Raw genomic sequence first — 25,523 nt, 5'->3', positions numbered from 1 at the left:
CTTCAGCCCTATGGGGACAATGGCCGGGCTAGCACCATTGGGCAATGACTTCAATTGTTCCATTCGACTGGTATGCCTGCCTTTACAATGCATTCAAACCCTCAAGTTGGGTGGTGATGTACCACCACCCCCCCCCCCCCCCCCCCCCATTGGACAAGATTTTCAAATTTTACATAAGGCTATACATACTTTCCTTTACCCTTTGTTCGAACCTTCAAATTCAAGGTTTCATTAACTTCTCTTCTGCTAATAAGTGGCAACGGAAACAATATCATGTTAGAGGCTTTGGGATTGTTTTCTGCATTGATTTACTCTCAAGAACTCCATTTAACTTTATTTCGCAAACAGTTCTTGCACAACTAGCCCCATCATATTCCTGGTTAATCTTCTTGATCCGTGCTTCATACATAGTTAGCAAGTCGAGGAAGATTAATATATCGGCTCACCATAAAATCAGAAATAAATCATTTTTATTTTAAAAAGTCGAATGAAAAAATCGAGTCAATAATATGGATCGGCAAAAATACTTTATGTAAAAATATCTCAAATATATCGGACTAGGCTCTAAAAATCGGAGTGAAAAAAACAAACATGTTTAAAATAAAATTAAGTAGAAACTAAAGAAAAAATAAGTTGAAATAAAAAAATAACATAATAAGTTGTTGACAAAAACACGATATGAATTTTCTCATTAAATACGTTAACAAACATCACATATACTTAGTACATAATGCAAAAAAAAAAAAAGGCAATGTGAGATAAGTAGAATTGAGTTTGATATATTCATTTCTCTCTCTGTATGGTGACCGTCCGTTTATAACCATAGTTAAGCAATGGGAAGATGTATACATTTTTTGGTTAGACGAGCAACAAACACAGTAGACCACCAAGAAACACAGAACAAGAAGACGAGCATTATGCAAAGTGAGAGAGAAGCAAACACAAAATCTTCCATAAAGAAACTCAGAGTGAGAGAGAGAGAGCATGCATAGGCACATAGAAACAAGATGAACATAAAATTTCAGAGAAGATGAAGAACACGATGGACATAAACCCCAATCCAAGATTTTCAGTAATGAATTAGATTTGAGGATTGAGCCCTAATATATTTTTTTTTAACCTTTTTTTTTTATGGATTTATTAATCCAAGATTTTCAATCATGAATTTGGTTTGGGGATTGGTCTTTTTTTTTTTTTTTTTTTTTTTTTTAAGCTTTTGTTTTAGGGGTTTAAAATGTACAAATTGTGATAATCTGGGTCTTTCAACCCTAATTTGGATGCTTTTTGGTGGAATTTCGCCAAGTCGAAATTTGAGGATTTTTTATTTAATGGTTTTTATGGTATTTTATTCTAGTTTGATTCAATGGATTTGAGACCCTAAGATAATAAACCCTAACAATATACTTGGGGATAAAAATTTATTTTTTAGGGAAGTATTTTTTTTTTGTATGGAAATAATATACTTTTTTAAAAAGCATGGAAATAACAATTACATAAAACAGGAAAAGAGTTTTCATCATTTAAAAGAAAAAAAATGCAGGTAAAAAGGCAAAGTTTTTTTGGACTGATTTTTTTATAAATATCAATAAGACGCATTTTAAACGTTTATATGAAAAAATACATATTTTTTCCGATCTTTTCAAAAAGTTGCAGTTTTATACGATTTTGAAAAAAAATCAGTATTTTTTAAAAAATCACGTTTTAAACGCTGGCTTGGTAATTATGCTTGATATAATATCCAAGGATAGCGATGGCACATGGCACCATTACTTCGTACATGTGAGCCCATTCTATTCGGGTTTGTTGAGGAGCTGTAGGTAGGGGTGGGAACCGGTCAGGTCGGACCCCGACCTGACTAAGTCTAAGTTAGACACAAACCCGGTTCTGGTACAAGTCAATTGAACCTAGACCCACCCACCCATTGGGTAAGGTCCGACCCACCCGACCCATTATGATTCAAGCTAGACGCGGACTCAGTCAAAGTCAATTGTACCCAAACCCAACCTGGATCTTGTTGAACTAAGCATTGTTTATTTTTAATCTCTCTCTCTCTCCTTATTTATGCCTCTAATTCTTAACAATGAAAAAACTAGTCCAAAGAAAGAGAAACTTTCTCTTTAAGAGTCCCTTTAAACTTCTAGATATAAATTATTATATAAAAGAAAAGTTTATACTGAGCCAAGGCTCTAAACAATCAAATTTGAGCCTATCTCAAAATTTTCATTAAAAGATGCTGTTTTGAGGCCCAAATATCTTCAAATTGATCATCTCGACATCAAGATGCCTGAACATGAGAAAAAAATGGATTGCAAGTTTTAAAATAATGTATTTTGTAATGCATTTTGGATCGTCCGTTAATTACAAGATTTTCAAGTTTTCATGTCGATCTACACTATTTTTGAAACTTTAAACTTTACAAATAAATATAAAAATATATTTTAAGGCTATCACAAAGATTTCCAATATTGAAACCACATTTCTTTACACTATTTGAAGGTAAGCTCTAATTTGATTGTTAAGAGATTAAGCTCAGTACAAACCACACATATAATACACTATATTAAAAGTAATGTCACATAGTGTATAAAAATATAATAAAATAACAATAGATTATATAATGGAAAAAGTTTATATAAAATTGAGGCTCTAAACAATCCAATTAGAGCCCACATCAAAAATTTCGATAGAAGAGGTTGTTTTGATATTCAAATATTATAAAATTGATCATTTCGACATCAAGATGCATGGATATGAGAAAAAATGGATTTCAAGTTTCGGAAATAGTGCATCTTGTAATGCATTTTTGGACCGTCAATTTTGAAGTTTTCAAATATCTGCTCAATCTACACTATTTTTTAAGCTTTAAATTTCATAATTTACGATGAAAATATATTTTAAGACTATCACAAAGATTTCCAATATTAAAACCGCATTTCTCGACACTATTTGAAGGCGCGCTTTACTTTGATTGTTTAGAGCCTCGGTTCTATACAAACCGCACCTTTATATAATAGAAACCCGTTTCTATGCGGCCAAGCCCACATATGTAGAAATGTGCGCCTCTTAACAAATCTATTTTTGAGATGGATTTTAAGAGTTACTTTTTAAGGGCATGTAATCTCTAACATGGAGATCATGAATATGAAAAAATAAATAAATTTTAAAAATTAAGAATAATAATTCTAGTAAAAAAACATTTGGACTATTAGTTTTTTTTTTGGGGTAAATGTTTGGACTGTTAGTTTCCATTGTTTTTAGATGAAACACCTACTTGTGTCCATCTTTAAGATGGATACTTTACACTTTTGGACCGCATATATAAAAATATGAAACAATTTTCTTATATAATATATAATATTATTGTAAATATACAAATTTATTGCAATAAAATAAAGGGAAATGTTTATATAAAGTTGCAACCTTAAAATGTAGAACTAGAGATCAACCTAAAAAATCCATCAGAAAAGGTTGTTTCAATATTGAAAAACCCTTTAATTGATCATCTCGACATCAAGATATATGATGAAAAAAAAAAAAAGGAAAAAAAAAAAAAAATGAAAGATTTTGAGTCATAAAAATAATACATCCTACAACACATTATCTAGAATATCTATTTTCAAGATTTTCATATGTTTATAGATCTACCTGATTTTAACCATTTTTTGAATTTAAACTTTTATAATTAAATATGAAAATACAAAATACATGTTATGAAAAAGTTTGGAGCTGCACCTTAATTGGATTGTTTAAGGTTGCAACCTTACAAAAACCACACCCTAAAATAAATAGTAAAATAAATAGAATATCTAAAATATCCGATCAAGTTGGATCAACTAGACCCAGGACCAACAAGCCTTGATGTGGGGTCACTACTTCTAGACCCTGATCAGGACCCAAGTCGACAGGACCCCTTACCCACCCTTAGTTGTAGGCACAGCTACGCTCGACCACACATGTCTATAAAACACTGCTTTTCGGTTTAAGGGTGGAACTGCAAAAGGTCGTTTTACCCTGATCCCAAGTGGAGCAGTTTGGGGCGGCAAGTTATCTGCTGCATCCAACAGACTGGTAAAAAATTTAGGAAAGCGGCGGGGATCGTGATGGTAGCATCCCCACACCCAATTACCACATCGTGGTATCCATTTCTATCGCTGACACCCCCAATTAACACCTTCAAAATGTAACTCCCCAATCTATTGAAAGGGAAAAAACGGGTAGGGATCGTCTTCCCCCCTGAATTAACCACCCTCCCAAAAAACAAAAGAAAAGAAACTAACGTGTTGAAGATAGGCTTTCCATATACATTTCAACTCACTCACTCTCTCTCTCTCTCCTACACACTTACCTTTGGCCAGTTCTGGTGTGGCTGGACCTATGAGCTTCTCCTCGAGTCTTCCAAGCAAGATAAAAGGCAAATGAAATAAGTCAGCTATAACTTCTGTAATTTTCTCATTATTCCTAATAAGAGATACTTGAGCCAAATTTCACTTGTTCCTACAAGCAGGCAATACTCCTAGATCCATTCCAAAGAATTTGTTTGAAACATTCAGTTTTGAGATCTATCAAAAGGTATAACCACAAATGAGCAATGTCCAGTACCTTACATTGTATTTACAGTGTTTCATAGAATATTTTCTTACAAAATGTTCATATTTTTGCTAATACAACACAAATTTCAAATCTACTATATCAACATCTCTTTTTGCCAATCCCTATAACATGAACTAGTTAACTGATCACGAAAGAGGAATGAGGAACATAATTAATGGATCAATGTCCTAGCCAATCTGGATCATAGCTGGTCCCACTTTCACGGTTCAAATTTGGAAAGATTATCCTGTGCTTGCAAACCTGAAATTTAGCTAAGAAATCTCATAAAGGGAGACAAATCCAGTGCAAATCGAAGAACAGGCAACGATGCATGAGTAGAAACAAAGCCAATGGCTGTAATTCATGAGAACCTGAAAAGTAGTCAGAACTTGTATGAGAACCATATTATTCTGATAATGTGGGAGAAAAACATTTCAAATATAAAGAAATGGAGTAATGAAGGTTGAGTTGTATTAAAAGAATGGACCACATAATGATAAATCATGAACACTCGAACCACCTGTATTCCAGATGTAATTACCAAAGTTAAAAAACCAGAAACTTCCAATGGTGAGGCATTACTTCCTCATCCTATTTGAGATATGCTTGGAGATGCCAGAGTCATTGTAAATCCATTATGTGCCATTAACACAGTTTGGGGCATTTGGAAATAAATAAACACTAGACTTGCTCGTGGCTTTCATATTGTTGGTGTACTTTGAGAGAACATCCCATGGATTCTGGAAATTCATGGGCCTTGGATCGAAAGGAGTTCTCCAATGTTAGACAAGGTAAACCAATTGAATAAAGTAAAAAAAAATAGCATGCAATGAAATACAAATATTGATGCTGAGAGCCTAATGGGTGGGCAACCCATGTGAAGTACAATTTGGATAGCAATTTTATTATAAATGCAGGGCCATAGAGGGTGTGAGGCTTACAGAGTTGATAAAAGACATTTGATTGGCCTGTGAGGATTTGACTGAATCAAGGTAGAAGAGCCCTATTGACAAGCCTTGAGGATATTCTTCTAGTTCTTCTCAGGCCTCCCAATGATAAATAGCAACAGCTTAATGCTATTTGATGGGAAGAGGTGCACAGCTTAACAGCTTAATGCTAGGGCATCCATTTTGTTTTCCTATGCACTCAAAGAGACTTCAGGCAAAGTGAGGTCATCACAGAAATGCCATCATAGAATAAAAAATTCATTCCCAAAAAATTTGATTCTAATATATGTAATCTAGGTTTCATCTCAGATGCAAATTATGTAGCTATTTCTGAGAACTAGAGGCTATTGATTTGCAAAAAGACTACACAAAATTTACTTATAAACATGTCATACACTAGTAAGAATGAAATCCTTAAAATTTCCGACAAGTTGAACCCAATTCAAACACATCAATTGACCTTTGCAACAAACAAATTGCCTTGGCTGACCAATTTAACCTGGTACTCCCCAGATTTATGGGTTCCTATGAGGAAACTTGGGCTAGATATAACAAGGACAATCATAATCTGTCCAAAACTAGATAAAGCTAATGTGTGCTGTCAGAATGGTTGGGGCCTATAACATCTCTGTTTCACAAAACCATGTTGTATTCTTTTTTTTCCTAAACTAAGAGGGGATTAACAGGTCATAGGAGTGTCAACAAGCTGGACCGAGACAAGCTTAGGTTTGTTCAAGCTTAGTTTGTGACAAAATTGAGCATGACTCCAGTTAAACCAACCAGCTTGAGCATGGCTTGGTTTGGCCTGGTTACTTAAACAAGCCCATAAACAAGATGACTCAAGCCATAAACAACTACACACAAGCTTATAAATAGGGCAATATATTATACTAATATCTATGTCAGATAATATAATAGATTAAGTTGAATTCCCATCTGAGGTGAGGACAGTGTGATATGGTATATTGTGTATGAGCATCTCTCTCTCTCTCTCTCTCTATATATATATATATATATATATATATATATATATATATAAACTGTTTATTTTTGTTACAAGGAGGTCACAATTACTTATGATCCTCTGATGTGAAATCTGATTGCTTGGGTGTCTCACAAAGCTCGAGAAGTTTCTTTTGAACTTGGTGAATAAATGCAGCTACCCAATTTCACATCCAATGGTCCAGATTAATTGTGACCACCTTGTATCAAAGGTTTGTATATATATATATATATATAAAATGCTGGCGTAAGCCTACTAGCTCACAGCTACATATGAGCCCAATGGCCCAGATTCAATATGGGCCGATCTAATAGTCACGACCTCATTTTGTATTTTAATTGTTTTCTACAAACCCAAATCATTTGAAATTTTGGGTGTCTATTCTTCTCATCAAGGAGCACCTAATAAAAATATTAAAAAAATAATTCGTAAAATATAAATTGATCAAAATACCCCTATAAAGTTTTGGAGGTATTTTGGTCAGTTTATTTATTTTTTACAAATTATTTTTTTTATATTTTTATTAGATTCTCCTATTTTTAAAAAACATACGCCTAAAATTTCAAGTGATTTGGATTTATAGAAAAAATTTAAATTAAAATATGGAGTGCAATCGTGATCATTGGATCAGCCTAAATTGACTATGAGCTGTTTGACTCATATGTAGCTATGAGCTAGTGGGCGTATGCGAGCCATTCCCATATATATATATATATATATATATATATATGAAAAATATTTTCATATACCCTCTCTTTAGGTTTCATTTCTCAACGGACCCAAGATTTGATGTGGCATAAGGTTCCCACATGGTACATCTTCTAACCCCTGGACCAACTATACCCCTTTTGATCACATCTTTTTAGCCAAAATAAAAGTATGCGAGCCATTCCCATATATATATATATATATATATATATATATATATGAAAAATATTTTCATATACCCTCTCTTTAGGTTTCATTTCTCAACTAGTGGGCGTATGCGAGCCATTCCCATATATATATATATATATATATATATATATATATGAAAAATATTTTCATATACCCTCTCTTTAGGTTTCATTTCTCAACTGACCCAAGATTTGATGTGGCATAAGGTTCCCACATGGTACATCTTCTAACCCCTGGACCAACTATACCCCTTTTGATCACATCTTTTTAGCCAAAATAAAAGTAAAAAGGACATAATTTTTTATTCCTTTCTAAACCCCCCCCCCCCTCCCCCTCTCTTTCTGTGTGTCTAAATACCAAGCTGAATGTATGAGTCGAGTTAGTTTATCAACTTCATTTGCCTAACATTCACAAAATAAAACTCCACAAAACAACCCAAAAAAAAAAACTAAAACAAAGAGAGATGGGGTTTAGAAAGGAATAGAAAAGGATATCTTTTTTAAACCCTGTGTCTGTTGAGAAATGAAACCTAAAAAGAGGGCGTACGGAGATATTTTGGTATGAGCAGATATTTTCCCATATATATATATATATATATATATATAGAGAGAGAGAGAGAGAGAGATTTCATGCAATTGTCATAGTAATTTAATGAAATGTACCTCCAAAATCATGTTAGGGGCATTTGTTGAACCCTAATTTACATTTATTGAGAGCTAAAGAGTAAACAATCCAGTCCCAACACATGCAAGACAATGTTGCATATTCCGGGCAAATATGGTGAGACAACAACGATAGGAAAACAGAGCATATTCTCAGTGAGACAGAGAGAAATTGTCCTAGAGTTTCCGCACATGAAATACTTAATAACAAAGAAGAAGGGTAGTTTCAAGCAAGAACAAGAAAGATGACAGTGATGAGTGATTTTTCACCTTGAGATTTTCCAAATATACTCACTGAAAGTAATTTCCTTTTGATGAAGAAAATCTTGCCTCCTGGTGATATGTCTATAGGCAAATGTATGTACTTTTTCATGTTCTGAATCACATCGTTTCCCATCCATCATGTCAAGTCCTCATACTCAAACATTGCTTCATTACACAGTCAAGTTCATGGCAATTGAGTATAGATTTCCCTTCTAGGACAGGTTACTGAGAAACTATTTGAAGTCCACAAATTCGGAACAAGTATACAAAATATTATTCACTCTCACCAATGACAGTGCCATGACTTTTATTTATTTCAAATAAATAATACCACTAGTGGACAATGGTGAAATACTTTACAACTCAATATATTTTTGTCGAACAATCATTGCATCCTCGATCGAATTCCCACAGGGCTAATACCAGGAGATACCAAGGTTGTAACATCATCAATCACAGCAAAAGGGGAAATTTTGTAAGGTATTGTTATATCAAAGAAATAAAAGGTATATACATTATACAAAGTGTAGCCATGTTACTCTTCCCAAGAAAAGCCTTATTTAGTTTTCAATAAAAATACTCCCAGCCACTTCAGGCAAATTAGTATCAACCATAAGCATATGGAGAACATTGAAATGACTGCAGGTATATACATTATACAAAGTGTAGCCATGTTACTCTTCCCAAGAAAAGGCTTATTTAGTTTTCCATAAAAATACTCCCAGCCACTTCAGGCAAATTAGTATCAACCATGAGCATATGGAGAACATTGAAATGACTACAGCCTTTTGTCTAACGTATGAATATCTGGTGATATGCTACCATTTCCAAAGATATTTAAATAGTCAGCTATTAAACTTTAACTCTGCAAAGTCTCTGTGAGATTATTCTAGGAATCCTTTTGTCATTGTGATGGAGGTTTTTTTTTTTTTTAAGAGTGATTTTAGACTGACTTGAATTGTTCATTGCCATAGGTTCAACATGGAATGTCAAAACCAGTACGTCAGGCACGTCGTTGCTGGTCTGTCAGATGATCACCACTGGTGGATTCAGCACATATTCCATTATACATGTTAAGGGTCACATTGGACTAGGCCCAAATAGCAGTATTTTTGCAATATGAGGTCTGCTAGACTGTTAGAAAGTGCACCCAACCTTCCTTCAATTGTGGGGTGTTTGGCTTGCCCCAGAGACATGTCTTCTAGCACACAAGAGCAGGAACTTTCATAAACCACTAGGAATTAGGAAAAACCAAATTTCAAGAGACCCACATTTTCTGCTTTTCTTCTCTTAATCATTCTCTAGTCTCTACAGAAAAGAGAAACAAAACAAAAATAAGGCGTCCATCCCCATCTTTAGTAAAACTAGTTTGAGTGAGTCTCCCACACCATTGGGTGATTCACAGGTATGGCAGAATGAGACTGAAGCCAAACTGCAAATATTGAAAGTCACCTTCGTGAGATCTGCCATCCTCCATAGTTAAGAAGTATCACCTCAAGCCCATTCGATATTGAAGATGACCCCTTCCACTATTAGCGGGCACGTAAAAGTTGGAAGCAACACTCAAAACCTAGTTAGAGGAGCGCTAGCTTTGGCAGAAGTCCCATGAAGACAATCTGGGGAGTCCATAAGCAATCTGTGATTGCACCATCTCTGCCAGAATGACCAAGTTTGCAATCTCTCCACAGTTGAGCTTCAGGGATCCATTTGAGGAACAACACCAGGAAGCGTGAAGAGAGGTTTGGAGGGTAATATTAATCAATGCCATCTTCCGACCTTGCACATGATCTCCAACAGTAAATCCACTGAATTCCGTATGAGCTGTAGACCAAGAGGTCACCAAATCTCTCTGTCACTGACAATGATAGCTTTGGAATAGCTTCCCTCGAAGACCCCAAAATATGGCAAGAACAGTTAGACACCACAAAGTCTGACCTTACCGACAAAATCGGCTCCAACTCTAGCACCCCATTGGGCTGGCTACAAAAGCAGAAACAACCATTTCGCACCAGCGGTCAGCAGGAATTGGGACTCAGCCTGTTTCTGGGTTGAGTCAAGTTGGACAGACCGCAAAGATTCAGTAGGACTTATCCAGTCTTTCCAAAAGAAGAAAAAAAACTCATGACACTCAACTGAGTCTTGAAACTTGGAGTCCCAGGAGAATTGATTTGGGCTACTTCCCAAGGTGAATCAACTTGATAAGTTCCAAGTTAACTTCCTGAGTTTTAAACAGTGTGAAGTACATGATTCCCTTTTGCTGGAGAAGTTTGTTTGAGAGAAACTTATCAAGACTCCATGCAGGCCATAGAGGCCTTCTTGATGTAATGGACTGCAGCAGAGCCTCATCTTGGGCCTGAAAATCCCTGGGATGGTATCTAATTGAGAAGGAAGTTACCCAAGAAACCTTGTTTACAAACATAACCCAAGATCCCTTATGTCTAATTGCTTGCCTTTGTCTTCCCATTTGACCAAGTGGGATTTGTGCGTTTCATTATTTTCATGCCACAAGATCTAGAGGTTTTGGAAGAAGCCTTGTTTACAAACGTAACCCAAGATCCCCTATGTCTAATTGCTTGCCTTTGTCTTCGCATTTGACCAAGTGGGATATGTGGGTTTCATTGTTTTCATGCCACAAGATCTATAGGTTTTATGTATTCCAAACCTTCTTCCAACTCCACACATAATAAACAAACTTAGGCATGGAATGAAAATGGCAAGTTCAACAAGTCAGAAGTAAACAATGTAGTCAGGTATAATGGTATTTGTAGAACTACTAGGTGCACAGGAAAGCGGGCTTCTCAAAAGCAGAGTAGGGTTCTGAGAGTATTCGTGATTTCGAAGGGAAGCACAAGCCCATTGACTGCACTAACATTTCTTTCTCAATATTTCTCTGGGCCTCTAGGTGATTCATTAAATGTCACTTGATCAGGAAAGAGATGATACCTTAAAATATCATAGATGTTATGGAGGAAATCGACAAGAAAAGTGAACCATTATGTGTATCTAAGAATGCCCATAAGGATGCCATCTCATTGACCAGAGAGAGGATTGATAGAAGAGAATGAGCAGATTCCATCCCTCTCTCCAAAACTTGTATTAGTAGAAAAATTTGTAAATTTTAATACTATTAAATCTTTTACATTATTGTAGTTGTATTTCATTGGGAAGTTAACAATACAAAAGATGTGGAAACACAAACCAGAAATAATGGGGAAATGCTTAAAAAATACACGAAAAAAATCTTTCCCACAGCTAAAAATGTAAGGTAAACTTAGAAAAGCACGAAGGGTACAGAGGAAAGTTCAATGAGAAACTGAGAGCATAAAGCAAAAACTTAGAGGAAACATAAAACGAGGAACAAAATTGCCTCCAATCAAACCAACAAACAAACTCATAAAGCTCAATGAAATTTTAAGCTAGTCTAAAGATTCAATACCTACCAACATTTTGAATGGTTTGCATCTGTATAAAGTAGAATAGGACGATTGAAGGATCATTTCCATGTGAGCAAACTGTGATTTAAATGAAACCCTTTGCAAACATTTAGATAAGGCTTAAAATGAACATAATAACTAGATCTTACCTATTCTTTCTATATCATTCATAATGATCCAAGGGGTTTCCACAGAAAAACTATATGAAAGAAATGAACAATGAAGCATCTCACCCGAAACTAAAGAAAATCAACCACTGAATAAATAGTCTCTAGCCAGAGAAGATACGTTGAGGTCCTGCATACAAGAATCGGAAGAAAAAGCCACACAAGGAAAGATAAAAAAGAAGGCTAGGCAAAAAAGCGAACTGTAAGTTGAAGTATCTCAGTCAAAAAAACACATATAGAAATATTATGAAACTGAATAAAAAAAATCAGTAACTGTGATATTTCCAATCAACTTTTGCAATTGAGGCAGAAATCCAGAAAAAATAAAGAAAAAAACTTTGGATAACATGAACAAATCAATTGGTGAAAGAGAAAATATTATGAAAAAAGAATTAGTAATGGAGATTACAAGAAAAGAAGAGAAATAAAAAGTAAAACAAAAAAATAAAAATAAAAATAGCCAACATGTAAAGAACAGAAAAAATCCACAGAGAAAAAACAAAAAAAGTAAACAACATACTAGACCCCACAGAAAGCGAGAGAGAGGAGAGAAGTAGGGAGGTACCGCTGAAAGAGAGAGAGAGACATTTATTGCAACACAACGAGGAGAACGAGAAAAAGCCGTTATACTGCATGTATTTCTTTAACTGTTGATGTACTCTCTGGATTGAACCTTCAACCGAGATCAGCTCTTGATCCAAGTCCAATCTCTCTAATGGGAGCTTTCTTACAAATGTAAAACATTTTAAAAAAGAAAAGGTTGTCAAAGAAACAGGAATGGAAATCTCACTGGCTTGAATCCTCCCACTGAGCTCCCCACCTTTTCGCTATCCAATCATACGTATCCTCCTTTCCTGCCTTCACAAAAGCATTTCTTAGTTTCCTCATTGTTGAGGTATTTACTTTGATCTTTTTGTCAAGTATATTCCCCATGAACCTCTTAACCTCTGATAGCCTATCGTAATCTCTAAGCCCCACAAGCAATACGTTTGCACTCTCTTCCATTGGGTGTATCTCATTCTCAAAAACACATTCCCAAATCTCGATTGCCATTTCTGGGTCATCTTCCTCAAAGAACATTTTAATGGCAAAAGTGCATTTTTGCGGGTCGGGGTAAAATTCATTTTTCACCATCTCATGAAAGAAATTAGTGGCCTCTCTTACTTTCTTATTCTTGACCAGGCAATGAAAAATAAGATTGTAAGTTTGAGAATTCGGGAAAGCTCCATCATAGACCATCTCATCGAGGTACTTATAAGCCGGGTCGACCATATTGTTATTGCTAAGCAACTCTATAATGGCATTATACATAACTAAATTGGGGAGTACTCCATTACTAACCATGATTTCCCAAAGCAAACAAGCATCACTGGGATTATTTTGCTTGATCAGAATATCAATGGTGTTCTCAAAAAACTTCATACCTGGTAAACACTTCCTGTCCTTCATCACCTTGAGAAACTTTAGGGCCTCTTGAACTTCTGAACCCTTGACGAGAGTAGTCAAGAAGGCATCATAAGCTGACATGTTCTTCGAATCCCAACCGCGCCTAATTATCATCTCCCCAAAAGTGTGTCGGGCCTTGACCACATTGCCCTCTTTCTCCCAACCCTCTAATAAAATAGCAAAGCTATCAGCATCTGGCACTATCTTCTCCTTAGCTTTGTCGTAGAACTCCAAAGCTTTCGCCGTCTCATTGTCCCTACAAATAGCACTTAGCAGAGAATTTAGAGCAGCAACATCTTGTGGGCACCCATATCGGTCCATTATGTCAAAGGCCATGATCGCTTCGCTGCATTTATCAGCTTTAACATAGCTGCTGAATATGGAGGCAAATGTAGCTAAAGATAGCAGGTCCTCTTGCTTCATGGACCTAACGGCATCCCACATTGCCTCAAAAAGTCGATTCTTTCCAAGAAGATCGACCAATAGGTTCCAGGCATACGGCGTTGGCTTCGCTTGAAAACCAGACCATCGGAAAAACTTCACACAAGCAGTGGGAGCAGCATAAGAGAGGCGGAGAACGGATTCGATATCTTCAGAATTCACTTGAATTCCGGAATTCGACAGAGCGATTTCAACCTCTCCAACAGAGCATTTGACAAGGATTTCACAGAGAGTTTTGATTTTCAGGTGGATATTTGGGCTGCTCAAGTAAGAAGGGAAAGCAGGGGGTGGTCGGAGAGTTGGGGGCGTAGGAACAGTGGATGAGGCAGGCTTGGTTGGTATAGAAGGGATTGTAACTGGCTTTTGAGAGGAAGCAGCCATGGCTGAATGGGGAAAACCTAAATGGGAGTCACTAGAAGTAGGTCTAGTTCAATGCTGAGTATGAGTGGTTATGTATTCACCAGTTTTCCCATTATTGCATCAAAAAGCTCTAAATCCTCAAAATTATCAACCAATCCCTAAATTTCTCTCATAAATTGAAAGTACATACCAGGGAAACATGTATTAGATCCAAGACTATATACTGAAAACCCTCATCCCCATCTTTTTGCCTCAGAAATTTGAAGAAATAGACGCCACAAGACAAAGAAGATGTGTCAAAGCCCTAGAGAAAAATGAATCAGAATGCAAACAAAAATGAAATTCAATAAACCAATAGCAGAACAATGAATTGGAAACCCAAAAATTGTTCGAATTTTGCACAAATTGAATTTTAATGGATAGATAACGTGTCAAAAACCTAAAAGAGGAGCCAAATGCCCGTCAACACAAAACCCTAAACAGGGAATTCGGGGTTACAGTAGGAACTGAAGAGATTGATCGTTGGCTAAATGGTAAACTTAGAAGCCTAAAACATTATTGACTGTAATTTAAATACTCAAGTCTCTGAAACCCCCAGTGAACTTTGCGAACCAAAATCTTTATAAAGTTTAGAAAATTTCTTAAAATCAATAGAAATGGAATATAGCCGTGAAAATTACAAAACAGTCAATGTAAAACCCTATAATTAAAGGGAAAAGTTCATATAGTGCCGAGGCTCTATATGAGCCGATCTAAAAAATTTAACTAGAAAAAGTTGTTTTGATGCTCAAATATCTTCAAATTGATCATCTTGACATCAAGAAACATGGATATGAGAAAAAAATAGATTTCAAGTTTTGAAAATAGTGTATTTTGTATTGTATTTTTGTATAGTCAATTTTTAAGATTTTCAAGTTTTTGTAGATATGTGGATCTACACTATTTTTGAAGCTTTAAACTTTGTAAATAAATATAAAACTATATTTTAAAGCTATCACAAAGATTTCCAATATTGAAACCGTATTTCTCCATACTATTTGAAGGTATGCTCTAATTAGATCGTTTAGAGCCTATGCTCTAATTAGATCGTTTAGAGCCTAGGCTCTATACAAACTGCACCCATAATGCTCTAATTAGATCGTTTAAAGGGTGTAGTTTGTATAGAGCCGTGGGTCTAAACAAATAGGAAAGCGCACCTTCAAATAATGTTGAGAAATGTGGTTTGCAAAAATAATTGTGATAGCTTTAAAATATATATTTATCTTTATTTATAAAATTTAAATATTCAAAAATAATGTCGATTAGGCTGGTCTAAAAAAATTTGAAAATATTGAAAATTGACTGTCCAAAAATGTTTTGCAAGATGCATTATCTGCAAAACTTGAAATTCATTTTTTTTTCTTATGCCCATGCATGCATCTTGATATCCAAATGATGAAATTAAACATATTTGGCATAAAAAACAACCTCTTCTAGTCCATTTGATTTGTTTGACAACACCAAACCAGCTTGGTTTGAAAACGTTGGATTGCGAATTCAACCAAGTTATCAGAATATCGTAATTGCTAACAACTTCATGTTAGAGAGGAGTAGAGAGTGAGAGAGTAGCCGTTGGAGAGAGATTGTACCTTTCTTTCCCTAATTCAACTTTAAAGATGGGTTAGATTTTATTATTGTTGTTTAAGACGGATCTCAGACAAGGTCTAAAATACATTTGTTTTAAATGTGTGACCAGTGTAGAAAAAATTAGGCGGTTCAAATCGTAACGGCCTCGTTCGATTTTAGCCAGTTTTGGTGAATCAGGTGGGTATTTTAAAAAAATTCAAAAATATATATATAAAATATTAAAGAATAAGGGATTTTGATTGTAATGCATTTTTTAATGATTTTCATCATTTTGACAAAGATTGTAAATTGTTTTAGTCATTAATACTTATTTTTACATTTTTCTGTCTTTTTTTTAAAAAAATTAAAAATACCTATCGGTACAAATAGATTCATTAAAATCTATTTTTCATTAATTTTCAATTTCATTTGGATGTGCCTTGTCTAATCATGCTATAAATATATTTTTTATATTTTATTGGATTCTTTTGTATTTTTTTTTTTAATACTTTGTTTTTACTACTCAAGACTTGACCGGTTAGGCCCCAATTTACTAGTTAATACTGAGTAACCGCTTCCTGCCCCATGTTTGGTAACCATTCCGGTTCAATTTTTTCTACACTAATTGTGACATACTTTAATCTATTGGATTTCGTATCCAATGGTTAAAAGTGATTATGACCTACCTGTAAAAAAATAAATACTTTTATAGTTTTCAATCTACTTTTTAAAACTTTAAGAGAATAACGTTAAGAAATGAAAAAACACAAGTAAAGAAGGGAAAAAGAAAAGAAAAGGAAGTTATCATAGAGGAAAGAAAGAAACTAACAGGGGCTAGGTGAAGCATAACCTACCCTCATCTAAAGAAGCGTGCCTCTTTTGGCCAAGGTATCATCTTGGTGATTATGTTCCTTATTAATATGATTGATGACTTTGCTCATTGTTATATAAATGTTTTATTGGTTATATTATTGGGAAAGGAAAAAGAAAAGATGACCCTTCAGAAAATTGATCGTTGTGAACTACAATCAATATGTTTTACCTTTAAAGATCATAATCAACTCATCACCGCACAACACTTTAATTTTTTGTGACAATTAATAGCAAGGTTTAAAAAAACAAATTGGTGACCTGGATCAACCAACCCAAAAACTATATCGGATCCGATTGTGATTGGAGAATCGGCCAATTCAGCTGATCTGAGAAAAAAAAAATTCAAAAAATAACTATAATTTCTTAAAAATCTAGTTTTTAGGTTTCTAAAGAAAATAGTGGTAATTGTATTGTGGTTGTTCATTATCGTATCAAAAGTGTGTAAATACTGAGAATTTGTCTTTTATTAAGTGTTTGTTGACTATTAAGTTCATTTTATAGTCAAAATAAAATTTAAAATACAATTCATGACAATAAAATGAATCTCTAGCACTTTTTTGTTTTTTTTTTACATCAACCTAAGAGTTTTGACTTTTAAAAGTAGTGGGGCTTGACCTCTCGTCGTCTCGAGTCAGCCCAATATGGGTGACTCATTCGGATGAATCATCTCTCGAACAACCACGAGCCCACGTGTATCGGTGAACCAACAAAGAGAGAAATTTTAATCAACAAAGAAGGGTTCGAGAACCTACCTCGTCGTTTGGATTCAAGGGAAGCGTCTGAGCGATTCACCCTCTTAGATCATTTCAAAAGCCCTCTGATTGTCATTGCAACGCGATTTGAAGTCAGCTCCCTCACTTTACTACACAACATTCAGATCCACCCACTAAAAATGGCCTCAGTGTATACCTTTTTGGGACCTTCTCCTATTGGTAATTATATGGTAGATTGTGAAATCTAGCCTAGGGGTTAGAGAAATAGAGAAGAAGAAGAAAAGATAGAGAAGAAAGAGAAGAATAAGAGTGAATTAATGGGGAGTTTAGTGTAGAGAAAAGAAGACGAAGATGAAATGGAAGAAGAGAAAGAGGATGACCGGAGAATTGAGCAGCTTCCAGGTGTAACCTCTCCTAATAGGTGTTATCGGAGACAAGGGAAAGCACCAAGCTCAAAGCCTTGGTACCTGAAAGATTTGTAAAGTGGAGTTACAATACTGAGTCTATAACTATGTCACTAACCCAAAGAGCCCCCTAAAAGTGATTCAGTGAGGGAAGAGAAGAGAGTGAGAGCAAAAGAGATGAAAAATCTCTCACAGCTCAAACACTGCATGACCCAGTGGTTAGAGTAGCGTAAGGGTTAGAACTCTAAGAAAAGCTAGCTCAGGATGACCTCAACTTGAGTGATCGAGTGCAAGACGATTTATGTCTCTTATGACTCAACGACACTGTACAAGCTGATGGTTAAGAGAGAGAATGAATAATCAGTGAAACAAAAACAAAATAAAATGAGTGAGAAGTCAAAATATGATTTAAAGAGAGAGGGGAAATGTTCAAAGTGAGAGAGAAATGAGATAAAAGGCGTAAAAGAAGATGGACCCGCCTATGGTGCAAGTTCGTATATCTCAAGGTGTGTAGAGAAGGTAAGAAGGAAAGTGATGGACCTACTTTAGGTGTGGGTCTGAGCTCAGCAGGATAAGAGGGGGTGAGGGAGGATGAGAGAATAAGAGATGGAGGGTTGGACCCTCCTATGGTGTGGGTCAGGGCCTCGGGTGAGATATAAGAGTAAGAGATAATAGAAGAGAATGGAAGAGAGAATTGGACGAACCTATGGTGCAAGTTCGGGCTTCGGGGTGAGATTAGAGAGTGATAGAGGAAGAGAGAGAAGGCTAGACCTGCCTTAGGTGCAAGTCTAAACTTTTAGATGAGGTGGGGAATTAGAGAAGGACAAAAGAGAGGAAAGAAAGTATTGGACCCGCCTATCGTGCAGGTATGGGCTTTGGACGAGGTAATAGAGTGAGAAAGAATGGAAGGGAAAGAGAGCTGAATCCGTTCTATTGTACGGGTCCGAGACTCTAGACGAGAGAGAGGGTGAGAGAGGAAGGGAAAAGAAGGGAAAGAGAGCTGGACCTGCTCTATGGTGTAGGTCCGGGACTCCGAACAGAGATAGAGGGGAAAGAGAGCTGGACCCATTCTATGGTGCGTGTCCGGGATTTTGGACAGATAAGGAAGGTACAAGAATAGGGGCAGATAGGGAAGGTGCAAGAATAGGGGCGAATAGGCAAGGTACAGGAATAGGGAAGAGGGGGTGGAGAGAGATGAGAGAAAGAGAGAGGGAAGGAAGCCGAGTCTGCCCTAAGTGTGAGTTTAGACTTGTGAGAGAGAGAGAGAGGAGTGAAGAGAGTAAAAGGAGAGTGAGAAGAGAAAAGAAGCAAGAGAAAGAAGAGAGAAGAAAGAGAAAAAACATTTATTCCCATGTAATTTACTACATCCCTAAGAATTAAAAAAAAAATCTCTTTTGTTGGACAAAAAAAAGAGAGAAAAAAAAAATTCATTTCTTCTCTTGTAATTTACCAACCCCCTATGAATTTATTTTTTTAAAAAAAATATTTGGCTAAAAGAAAAATTTTCTTCGTTTCAAAAAAATAAAATAAAATTAAGACCTCTTTGTCGGAGCACCCCCATATCAAAGGAATCCATCTGATGATGAGCAAGTTCCTAACGCAACCCCATCAAACTACTCAACATCTCCTCTCATGAAGTGGGCACATCAGGGCAGTTAATGAGATTGAGTCATTGTTTCTTAAGTCCCAACATGCCATAAGGTCATTTAATTTTAACTCAGTTACATGCCTTGTACGAAAGTTTCACCCGAGCTTAAGCACTAAGAATGAGCCTACTACGGAATTAATTCTTGAAAAGAAACACAAAATCTAGAATGAGAGAGACATTCGAAAAGGAGTTGGATGATCACTCACCCCGTGCAAATAACCAAACGGGGCATTCACGCCTCATACTTCCAAAGGCATTAACGCTTAATGAGTAACATAAATTATCCGGTTAACGGGGAAAACCTAATGAGCACGTCTGTCCAAGCAAAAGATTGAGGGATTAGGAAACTGAGAGTGCTTCTTAGTCTGAAAATCAAAGTTCAAGTAGAGCAGTTCAAAAGAAAAGTTCAACGAAAATTCAACAATCATTGTCAAAAAGATATTGGATATCAACCTAAGACTAGGGAAATCAGATGATAACTGATATTAGAACATCTCTGCCACTTGGATAAGGGAAAGATGATCGAATTCCTACATGATCTTAGAGTGAATTGCCACAAAAAATGAAAAAAAAAACACAAAACAGAGATAAAAGAAAAGAAAGAGGGCACCAGTGACTCTTCTTCCACCTCCTCCTCCTCTCCTTCGCCATCGAACTTTTCTTCAAAAATAAATAAAAAATAATTCCGTTGTATTGAAAATCCGAAAGGAACCCCAAAAGTTGAAAAAAAAGGCAAACGGGACCTTGGGGCGATAAAATATAAATAAAAAATAAATCTGATGGGTTGAAAATCCGAAAGGAATGGCAAGTGTTGGAAAAAAAGCTACCGGACTTAACACTTGAAAGGGACCAAGGGCGACAAAAATAAAAAAATAAAAAAGGGAAATTCATGTCTCTTCGTCTCTTCTCTAAAGTCATTTACTTGAGTCAAAATAGTATCAATATATATATATATATATATATATATATATATATATATATATAAATCAATGAGCCTTAGCCTCATAGAACATGATTAAGGACCTTGATCATCTAGACTTCGAAAGGTAGGTGGTAGAGGAACGAAATTGGAAATTAAAAGATATTTTGAGCACTCAAGGGCAGTATCATGTGTTCTCCAAGACTCTGTGTTTACTCGAAAACTCTAGAGAACTCTCTTTTGAATTAAAATACAAAAGCTAAGGTTGGAAGATAAAGGACCACTCAATGATTCATCGTCCCGAAGATCCCAGCAAGGACCCGACAAGCTCATATAAGGGTCCACCGAAGGGGTCACAAGTAGTTCAATTGTAAGACGCACATTTTTATTTGTTAAAAAAAATCTTGAAAATTTCATTTCAAAACTTATCTTTTAAAAAATGCTCCTTGGCGGCATGAGCCTAAACTGCCAACCAATTTCAAAAGAAAAATATTTCATTTGAAAAAAATTCAAAAAAAAAGAATTTTGCTCCTTGGTGGCACGAGTCTAAACTGCCAACAACATTTCAACTCAAAATGTCTAGCCCCATATGATATAAAAGGTTGGTTGTATTTGTCTAACCCCATATGACGTAAAAGATCAGGTGTATTAAGAAAACGCCTGGCCTTGTATGACGTAAAAGGTCTAGTGTATCCGTCTAACCCTATATAACGTTAAAGGTCAGGTGTATTCAGAAAATGTCTAGCCCCGTATGACATAAAAGATCGGATGTATCCGTCTAACCCCGTACAACATAAAAGGTCGGGTGTATCTGTCTAGTCCTGTATGACGTAAAGGGTTGGGCGTATCTGTCTGTTGCTGTATGACGTTAAACTGCTTAGATGGCTCTATGGTTGTAGGAGCTAAAACTGTGAACTAAATTTTTTTTTTTCAAAATATCTTTCTCAATTCAAAATTTTCAATAAATGTCTTGTGTTTTAAAAATAGTTTAATTTCTTTGTTAAAATCGTGACCTGTCTAAGCTCTGGGTTCTATTTCAAATCTCTCTTTATTTTTAAAATTGCTAAAATATCATTTAAAACGAAAGAGCTTGGACACCCGTATATGATGCTACCTCATTGCCGCCTCATCTCTCTCTTCAGAATTGACTGGGTAAACAGTTTCTTAAACATGTAAAACCTTTGGAAGACCTTAGGAAACCCTAAAGAAGATCAAGAAAAATACAAGGTTTAAATAATTTGAATTGTGAAAACCCCTGAAGTTAAGTGACATGGCCAAAAAATCCAACTCGAGTTCCAAGCTTGCGTAAATCACTGGTAAATAACCAGAACATCTCAAACCGAAAACCCTAGGATGAAAATGCCCTAGGTGAGTGAGCGGGAAGTGCAATGTCTTGAAGGGAAAGTTTATGTGCTCTCTGATCACGTGACATTAGATAATTTAAAATGTATGTAGTATCTTCGTGCTCACATGTCCCTCAAAGGACAAGGAGTATCAAATAGTGTCTAATTTTTTGCCAACCTTGAAGAACGTGGAGTGCCATAGATGGGCAACTGTAGACATCCCATTTTAAAACTGACAAATTTTATGATTTTCCCATCTTAAACTACTTTTAGGATCACAATATTTCAGAAAACCCTCGAACCATAAAACACCTTAATCCATGGTCCCCATCTTGTGATCTTGCATCCTTTCAAATCTTGTAATTTTTAGCAGTTATCCATTCTACACCCTGTTTTGAGTCTATAAAACACATTTATGTGCCTCTTTTGGTGGAGAGGGGTATTATTTTAGAGTTAGACATGATTAGCCTAGGAAATCAGAGAGAGAAAAAAAGTTGGAAAATGAGAGATTCTATAGACCAGAGAGAAAACTTATGAGAAACCCTAGATTCAGGAAAAACCCTAGCCCTAGCCATTAGATCAAATCCAAGAAAACCATTCAACCAAGCCAAGGCTTAAGTCAACTTTGAAGAGATATATGGAGGATCGACAATGGAAATTTCAGCTACGGTTCTGATACAGGCGGGGTCTCGAAGCCTCAGGTTTGCCGGGCCAATTGGCCCTATTAGGTATCCTCCTTATCTTCATAATCTTCATTTTTTTTTTCAGTTATTTTTATTAGATCTAATATCTTATTTTCGTTTCATTTAATATTTTGTGTCTTTGGATCAATGCTGGCTCTATCACTGATATGAAAGCGGATCTATTCATTTTTTAGTAGATCTAACATCATAACAGAATTCGAATTTTCCCCTCTATCATTCTTAAAAAAATCAGTTTGTGGTTCAGATCCGAAGGATCCTCCTCTGAAGATCTCTTTGATCTGCGTTGTAAATAAGTATACTCTTGTTCAGAAACATAACATTGGAAATTATAAAGCACCAAAACTTGTTCTAAGGGGGATGAGTAGTTGGCATTATAATGGCAAAGACAATGTTTTAATTCCCAAATTCATGCTCTCACCAATTACAACTTCTCTTTTAAGGGCAATAATTGCTCCAATCAGTTGCAAATCCTTATGCCTCCACCCATCTAGTGTTTTAAAATCCAGATCAGTGGGGTAGATCATTCACCCACATATCCATGTTAGATTGCTGGATTGATCATTCAGATCGGGTATGGATGGGTTCGAATCAGTGTTAAAAAAATTTAAAATTAAAATAAGGATTTAAGGGTTGAGGATTTAGAGGGAACCTATTTTTTATAAAAAAAATAAAATAAAAAGTCAAATAGGCACTTATGACAATATTAGACAACGGACCTATGAAACTATAAGCTTGTATTCTATGAGATCATTTATGTTTGTTACAAGGAGGTCACAATTGCTCCTAGCCATTACATGTCAAATTGGATGGCTTGGAGTATGCACAAAGTTCAAGAAATTTTTTATCGAAATTTGAGTCTAGTCAATGACACACTCATAACTACTTGATTTGAAATCTGACGGACAAGAGTGACTGTTACCCCATTGTATCCAAATTAAATACTCTATATAAATAAAGCCTGATAAAGCTGGATGGAATAGGATTTGTGTAGTCAACCCAAATAGTTGGGATAAGACTCATGTTGATGATAATGATATATATAGGAAGATTCTAGAGTGAGCCTACTAGCTCACAAGAAAAAATGAGCCCAACGACCCAGATTGAATTTGGGTCAATCTGACGATCATGGATGTCTGGTAGTGTTTGAATTTTAATTTTTTTTTTTACAAATTTTAATCACTTGAAATTTAGAGTGTGTGTACATAAAAACTAGGTGAATCTTTGAAAAATATCAAAAAAATATTTTACATGAAATAAATTGATTAAAATACCCTCAAAATATTTCGGGGGTATTTTGATCAAATGTTTTTCATGAATTATTATTTTTATATTTTTATTAGGTGCGCCTTGATGAGAAGAGCACACGCCTAAAATTTCAAGTGATTTGGATGTGTAGAGAAACAATTAAAATTCAAACACTACCAGACGTCCGTGTTCAATTTGGGTAGTTGGGCATATACTATTCCATGAGCTAGTGGGCTCACCCAAGATTTTTCCATATATATATATATATATATATATATATATGAAAAATATTTTTTAAGCTACTAGCTATAATGAATAGTATAAGCTACTAGGTCCCATCCATCAGTTCTTTCATTACATGGTTTAAAATTCATATCACCATTTTTATTTTAATATATATATATATATATATATATATATAAATCAGATTTAGATGAACTTTCGGGTGTTTATACCTAACACTATTCTGCAACATATAAAAATATAAAACAATTACTTTCAATAATTTAAAATGACCAAATTACCCCTGTCATTTTTCAGGGGCATTTCGATGATTTTATATTTTATGAAATATTTTTTATATTTTTTCATTGTGCGCCTTATTTTTTAGTACACATATCCAAAATTTCATTGTGATATAATTTCTAAAAAACAGAATAAAATTCAGATAGTCATATGATTTTTGAACTACCCGTTAAAGATCTGACGGCTGGGAATTAATAAGTTATACTATTAATTATAGCTAATAGCTTAGGAAATCTCTCTCTCTCTCTCTCTCTCTCTCTCTCCTTCTCTCTCTCTCTCTCTATATATATATATATATATATATAAAAGGAATAATTTTTTATCATTGTTATATAATCAACTACACTTCTAGAAAACTATGTTTGTAGCATTTGTATGATCCAAAAAATTGCATGCACCCTCACTTCATCCTAATAATCAATAATTAAAAACGAAAAATTTAACTTACACCCTAGATATGCTCAAAATGAGTCCCTTCCAACAATGAATCTAGACCATCCACATGGTGAATTTTAAGATCCAGGCCTTTACGAACGCAAAATCAACTTTTTTTTTTTTTTTCAATCATTGTTCTTCTAATAGTAAAAAAAGTCATCAAATTTTTTGGAAAGGAAATAAATCATTTTAAGGCTTAGATACAAGCATCTCACCAAAATGGATGACCTGTATTAATTGGGGTAAATAAATATATTTTCTACAAGGTATTTTCAAAATTTCATCTTTTGTGATTGTTTATAAGAGTGAAAAGAGTATGTATTAAAGAGGTCAAACAAATGCCCATAACATGATTTTTGAAGATTGTTTTTTGATATTATAATACAACCGTTGCATGAAATCACTCCCGTATAAATGTATGTAAGAACGATTTTTGGGATGAAGTGGGCTACCTATTTCAAAAACCATTTAATCGCAACCTAAATTAGAAATCAACGGCTTTTAAAACACTGCAACCACTGCGTCGATATGCTCCACTTGAGGATGAAGGTTTTATAGGGCCTAGGCTTTATGGAAAACAAAATAAAGCCTCAACTCAAATCCTCATCTAGAGAGCACTTTCGACATAAAAAACCTCCATGGTTCTAAAATCAATTTTCGACCACGAAAATAAAATTAAAAAACAAAATCTTTTTTTTTTACAGATCTTGTGGATATCTGAGGTGCTTTTCTATCTTAGAATAATACTTTTAGGGCAAGATGGATATTCTAGATGAATTGTTGCAATATACAATATTTTTTAGAATTTGAAATCTTATTATTTTTTTAATAACCATAATGTTAAAGCTGAGATGATCCATTTAAAGATGGGAAAAGTTTATATAAGGTTGCAACCTTA

At 35.1% G+C, this 25,523-nt stretch overlaps 1 protein-coding gene across 9 annotated transcripts; it reads right to left on the bottom strand.

Moving 5' to 3' along the window:
* Positions 1 to 4,550: 4,550 nt before the first annotated feature.
* Positions 4,551 to 15,025, bottom strand: LOC18422708 (pentatricopeptide repeat-containing protein At1g77360, mitochondrial). 9 transcript variants are annotated; one of them, XM_088860637.1, is made up of 4 exons: positions 14,651 to 14,808; positions 12,755 to 14,515; positions 12,031 to 12,094; positions 4,551 to 4,851 (listed from the first exon to the last, which is right to left on the bottom strand). In XM_088860637.1, exons 2-3 carry the CDS (start codon positions 14,230 to 14,232, stop codon positions 12,037 to 12,039), a joined length of 1,536 nt encoding a protein of 511 aa, XP_088716763.1. In that variant the 5' UTR covers positions 14,233 to 14,515; positions 14,651 to 14,808; the 3' UTR covers positions 4,551 to 4,851; positions 12,031 to 12,036. The 9 variants fall into 9 exon arrangements, with proteins under 9 accessions (XP_088716763.1, XP_088716762.1, XP_020523564.1 ...); XM_088860636.1 differs by having other exon boundaries at positions 4,551 to 4,961; positions 14,651 to 14,807; XM_020667905.2 differs by having other exon boundaries at positions 4,551 to 4,961; positions 12,755 to 15,025.
* Between the last annotated feature and the right edge of the window lie 10,498 nt (positions 15,026 to 25,523).

The sequence above is a fragment of the Amborella trichopoda genome, chromosome 3, assembly GCF_054954075.1.
Source record: "Amborella trichopoda isolate Santa Cruz 75 chromosome 3, AtrichopodaSantaCruz75HAP2 v2.0, whole genome shotgun sequence".
Lineage (NCBI taxonomy): Eukaryota > Viridiplantae > Streptophyta > Magnoliopsida > Amborellales > Amborellaceae > Amborella > Amborella trichopoda.
Note: the sequence above shows the minus strand (reverse complement) of the source record. Positions and strands in the feature narration are given on the sequence as shown.